The sequence below is a fragment of the Rhinolophus sinicus genome, chromosome 15, assembly GCF_057876585.1.
Source record: "Rhinolophus sinicus isolate RSI-liver-muscle chromosome 15, RSI-T2T, whole genome shotgun sequence".
Taxonomy (NCBI): Eukaryota; Metazoa; Chordata; class Mammalia; order Chiroptera; family Rhinolophidae; genus Rhinolophus; species Rhinolophus sinicus.
The window spans coordinates 28940516-28946515 of record NC_142515.1 but is presented as its reverse complement, the minus strand read 5'-3'; the positions used below and the strand labels follow the sequence as shown (position 1 = coordinate 28946515).

The window sequence follows — 6000 nt, the reverse complement described above, 5'->3', positions numbered from 1 at the left end:
TGCCCACCTTCATAGGGTTACCTTGAGGATTAAATGAGTTAATGCATGTAAAGCACTTAAAACAATGCTGCACATAGAATAAGTAGTTTTAATATGTGTTAGCTTATTATTCATTATAGTAGCCTCAGTTTGACCCATTGGCCAAGATTTGGCATTACACCTATAAAGGGTTTATGGCCAAGTGGTATGCCATGACATTTCATCCACTGAAATCCAGAGAACTAGAAATGGCCTCCTTCCCAACTCAGCCCACAGCTAAAACAAATGGCTACGTGTCAAAGGTGAAATATTTTTATTTCGGTTTATCATACAAGTTGAATAGAATCTCGTGACATTTATCCATATAAAATATCATAACAATGGTTGCAGGCATAAATAAGAATGACTGTAAGTAATTTGTTTTCATAATGCACAGTCCTTTTTGTTGATTACAAGTAAGAAGTATATGAAGTCAAGATGCAGAAATTTTCAAATTTAATTTCAGCAGTTTCCAAAAATTGAATTATACAAATATAGAACTGAGGGCACATTTTAAAAAGTCAATATTTAAATGGAACCAGCCACCTTGAAAAATATTCTGAAAAACATGGTAAACATTTTAATACTTCAAAAGATAACAAGATTAAAATGTTGCTAGTTGGCCTGACTTTCCAGGACCTAGACCCTCTGGAACTCAGTGAAGTAGTGTAACTTGCCCCTGGAATGTAGTCTAAGACACAGAGAAAATCACTTTTGATTTTGGTCCATAAACAGAGACAGGATTCCCTGGTTACTGGATGACTCTTGAAAAGAAGCCTTTGCTTTCATTATGCATTTGGCCTCACAATCTTCATTGACAAATAGTTCTGAAAAGGAAGCAGGGACAGTGTTAACAAAATATATATATATGTATACTTTATATGTATATACTTTATATATATGTATATATATACATATGTATACATATATGTATATATATAATATATATTATATGTATATATTATATATATATACACACACACACACACACACACACACACACACACACACTTAAGTTAGGGTTTCTCAACCTTGGCACTGTTGACATTTAGGACTAGATGATTCTTGCTGAGGACGCTGCTGTGCATTGCAGGACGTTTAGCAGCATCACTGGCTTCTCCCCTACCCACTAGATGCCAGTAGCACCCACCCCCAACAGTGACAAGCAAAATGTCTCCAGATAGTGCCAAATGCCCTCTGGGGGTAAAATCTCCCCCAGTTGAGAACCACTGGTTTAAATCAATAGAATTTAAATCAAGAAAAAGAAATAATTATGAAGAATTGTTGTAAATATTAAGACAGACTGGACTACCTACAATTAGGAAATAGTGTGCATGTACTCATAGTTAACAATCTGAAAGTATTATACTGGAGAAAACAAAGACATAAAACCTCTGCTATTGTGGTTGTGTGATTATGCTACTTAATACAAACTAATCTACGTTATTATTAATATGAATTGAAATAAGAATATTTGAATTCCTGGACTTTCCCTTCTCTACTTGGCAAACTGGTCTTAAATGTCCCCTCCTTGTTGAAACCATCCTTAGCAATTAACTCTTATGGTCATTTGTTCATCTCTGTAACAGCTTGCTGATTACAATAATTTACTTGTTCATATGTCTGCTTGTCCCTGGGCTATGAACTGCTTGTGGGTAGAAGTCATGCCTTGGTTATGTCTACACCCCAATTCCTAGCCTACAGTGGATGCTTGTAAATTCCTTGAGTGGAGAAGTGACGGTACTACTTGTAGGCAGACTGGCAAACTTTCCATCTGGACTCCCATTTATGACTGGGGTGATGAAGGGAGGTTATGTGATGTGGGCCTTAAAGAATGAATAAGATGTTGGTAGATAAAACACAGGTAAAGGAATAGCACTGGCAAAGACATTCTGGCAGGTAAGGGCAATACTTGTGTTGGGGGTCCAACTACCTACTCTGGGTGGAGTTCAGGGTTTGTGTAGACCTATAAGGGTCCCGGGGTTGGGGGACCCGTGAATGCTAGGGCAAGGAGTCTGAAGGTAGGAAGATCAGTCGGAAATGCTTGATATAGTCCAGACATATGTGGCTAAAGGCCTGAGAGATTTCGCCTCCAATTCCTGAAACCAAAGTATTTTTTCAGGCCATAAAATTTTGGCTGAAATTCGTGAAACCCTAAGAATGCAGTTCTAACCACAGCACACATTACTTTAAATTTTCCAAAGGCCAAAGGGTTGTGACACCACCACTGCTAAGTGAGACATTCTTCTACATGGCAACCAAGGCAAGTACCAAGTTGGAGACCAACACCCATTCACACACACACAAAGCCCAGGACTCGCACCGGTAGGGAGTAGAGGAGCACGGCCAGGAAGAGCAGCAGGATCAACAGGATCAGCAGGCCAATGATGACCCACTTAAACCGGCGCCACACGATGAACTTCATGGTCTTACACGGGTTGGTGAACCAGAGGAAGGAGGTTTCTGGGCGGCTGCATTGCAAAGAAATGGTTTTTACCTATGCAACTCAGGAGGGACAGATATTTTACCTCCGAGCATAACACAGTTTAAAGAATAAGTAATAACATTTATAAAGTCAAGAAAAGATATTATTCCCCTTAGTTGGCCGACAAAGATTCCTGAATCTTTTATAGCTTCCTAAATAAGATGCTGAGGCACACTGGACTTTGGTTTCATGGGAAAGGAGAACGGGTAAAATGAAGCCAGATCACCAACCTCTCCATCCCCAGCCCCCCACTATTAAGCACAAAATTAGAAGGACAACAGCTAATCCATTCCATGAAGCCAAGTTGAAGGGAGGCTTTCAGACTGCAGGTGTTTGGGGATCAGACAACGCTGAGAACAAAGAGGGCTCTCACTTTGGTAGGTCCAGCTTGGGGTTCATGTTGGGTTCATCCCGTCCCTTCCCGGCTGGCCTCTCGTCGGCCTCCTTCTCGTTGAGGACTTCCAATGTCATCTCCACTTTCCCCTTCAGTAAAGCAGAACAGGTTAAACACATGACATCACGTTTCATAAATATTTTCACTTCAACCCAAGGAGTATTCCCCAAGCAATGATTTTTATTCTTGTAAAACAATCCTTCGATTGCCTTAAATTTTCCTCAAGAGATTTCATCACATTTCCTCTTCCACGTGTTCCTGAACTGACTCCTTGTGGGAACCCGAGAGGACAAATTGCTTCCCCTCCTCCCTGCTCCCTGCTTTTCATTCTCTGTATCGCCGTCATTCTAACTTTCTCACATCCATCTCCTTGCCTTCTCACACACCTTCCTTTGTAACTTTACTTGGACCCAGATTAACCTGAATACTGCTAATAACAATATCTAACATTTATTGGCCATTAACTGTAGGCTCCAAGAGAAATTGCATGCTTCATGCTTACCATGGACCCCCAAAGTGCAGAGCAGTGCTGGCACTTAGTGGGTACTTGATGTACAGTAGCTGAACAAATGAATGAGTGAGTGAATGAATGAATGCTGCCTCCCTGTTCACAGGTTCCTGAGTGATGTGCTTTATGCATACATAAGGCTTCTGCATGGATAATCTCGTGTAATGCCAATGGCAACACTATAAAGCAGAGGCTGCTATTATCCTCATGTGAACGCAAGGACACTGAGGCTGAAAGGGGTCTAGAAACTTTCCCACTTGTATAGCTAGTCAGGCTTAAAGTTGTAACAGGCTTTCTAGAACCCCGGAAAGCTGACCAGGTCACCCACGATTTGAGAACCCCGCCCTTGACACTCATTGAAATGGTAGAGCACAGGTGACTTCTGTGCTGATGAGTCAGACAAAGCTGGGTGTCTGACTCGGGCAAGGTGCTCCCTCTCTCCGAGCCTATCTTTTGAATCTATAAAATTTGGATACAGTCTACTTGATGAGGCTGTCAGTAGCACTAAATGAGATTATGTGCAAACTCATCTATAATGGCAGAAAGCAGATAACTGACTTCCTGGGCCAGCATGGGAGGCGCGATGGACTGCAAAGGGCACAAGGAAACGTTGAGGGTGATGGGAATGTTCTGGATCTTGATTACAGTGGTTTCATACGTGTACACATCTGTCAAAACTCATCAAACTGTGCACTCTAAATGGGTGCAGTTTGTTTATGTAAACTATACCTTAAAATTGTTTTAAAAAACAAGATTATGAATGTACGCTATTTAGCATGTTGTCTGATTCACAGTCAGTAATGTAAAATGTTAACTATTATTAATAATACAACATGAATTAGGTAGTCTTTTGTGACATGGCATGAAGACCCGCACTCTTGCTTCTATAGCAATGTATATTTTGAGTTCTCCAAACTTGCTTGTCAGTTATGGCTTTCTTGTTCAATGGATGTCAGCACTCCCTGCTTCCTCCATCTTTCTTTTGTTTTGTTTTTTCTAAATGAGAACAGCTCAAATTTGAAGTTCGCTTTTCTGTACTGAATTGTATTGGTAGCTCAGTATAAATTAGCCTTCCTGATTGAAGGAGGGTTCTAAAAACCATAGGGCAAGCACTCTGGCTCCCAGTTTTTCAACAATTCAAATCTCCCCACCTTGCACTTAACCCCAAACATGTTCTGGGCATCTGCCACCTTCTCTTGTGATCCCTGGTACAAACCATTCAGATAACATAAAGTCCTACCGCGTTAGCCCATCCTTGTCTTATCTGGAATAAATCAATTGATAAAAGGCAAAACCCAAACGATAAGAGGCCTAAACAACCCCTAAACAGAAAATGCTCATACAGCCATCACACGGGAACCATCTTTATCTGCGTAGCACGGCCACCATCCTTTCATGGACTTCTGTTCAAAGAGTGAGGCAGTTTTCACTTTAAGGGGGTTCATGGCTTTGAGATCCGGAATCATGTCTAAGTTGCATTTCTCTGATGATTTTGCTGGAATGATGGTGCGATGCAAATCAAGTTCCAGGAAACCTAGCCAAGTAAACATTAAACTCCAATAAGCTTCAAGTGGATCAGCTGTTGTTTACAAGGGAACAGAACGTTCCTGTCAGAAAAGAGGCAGACAGTGATTTTGAACAGGTGATGGGTGAGTTAGACAAAAGGACTCTGGTAGACATTTAAAATTCTTTCCAGATATGATGGAAAGTGGCAGAAGAAGTATCTGTCCACCACTCCGTGTCTCACATGTTTTATTTCTCAAAGACAGGAGCATAAAACACAGGTCTTCTACAAGCTCAAAATCACTAAACATCTACAGACACAATTTCCACTGAACCTGGATTTGAAAAGTGCTCATATTAGTTCTGACCTTCCCTGAACACAGTCATTTGGCTTTGGGTAAAGAAACTTGGTCCTTGGAACATGGGACACTCCATGAAACCGTCACGTTCAAGTGTCTCCTAGTGTATCCTCAGAAACAGGAGCTTGAGAAGGAACATAACAACTCAACAGAAAATTCTCACCAGGAACTAGGAAGCCCACATCAGGATGCCTGGAGGAGCACATTTTCTCTTCCATGATGTGAGGCATTAACTCTTTAGAAGCACTTTGCCTGTCTTTCAGGCTTGGGAACTCTCGTGAGCTTTTCCTTAAGGAAATGGTATATGTGATGTGGGGTCAAGTCTATGAACCACTGGGACAAGAGTTGGTCTTCAACTGGGGCAGCGAAGAGCAAGAGGGAGGTTGTGGCAGGTTGTCTCCACACTGTCAGGCTTAGGAACTGCCTGCCCTTCACCTTAGAACGGATCCATAGTCCACAATTTACTGAGCTTTCCTTGAGCTTATGCTTGTTTTTATCTCCTCTCTCCTTTGGGTGATAACTACAGCCATTTGCAAATGTACTCATTCTCTTCATTTGTTTTCAGACTATTTTGTTTAAATTCCAAGGGAAAACTCTTCACTAGTCTGGAATTTACTGCCTATATGCTTCATAAGTTAGCACGCTCGCATACTTATTTGTTTGTTCAGCTCCTATTAAGCACCAGGTCGAAGCTACTGCACTCGGTGCTGTGAAGGGTAAAGGGGGTAAACAA

At 41.3% G+C, this 6000-nt stretch overlaps 1 protein-coding gene across 3 annotated transcripts in view; it reads right to left on the bottom strand.

Moving 5' to 3' along the window:
• Positions 1-275: 275 nt before the first annotated feature.
• The window catches only part of MYOF (myoferlin), a 134035-nt gene continuing 128310 nt past the window's right edge, over positions 276-6000 (bottom strand). For all 3 annotated transcript variants that reach the window (XM_088791948.1, XM_088791949.1, XM_088791947.1), the window contains 4 exons: positions 4749-4939; positions 2877-2986; positions 2342-2489; positions 276-845 (listed from right to left, as the gene is read on the bottom strand). In XM_088791948.1, the coding sequence (XP_088648074.1) occupies positions 807-845; positions 2342-2489; positions 2877-2986; positions 4749-4939 (488 nt within the window). In that variant the 3' untranslated portion in view covers positions 276-806. The remainder of the gene's footprint in view (positions 846-2341; positions 2490-2876; positions 2987-4748; positions 4940-6000) is intronic.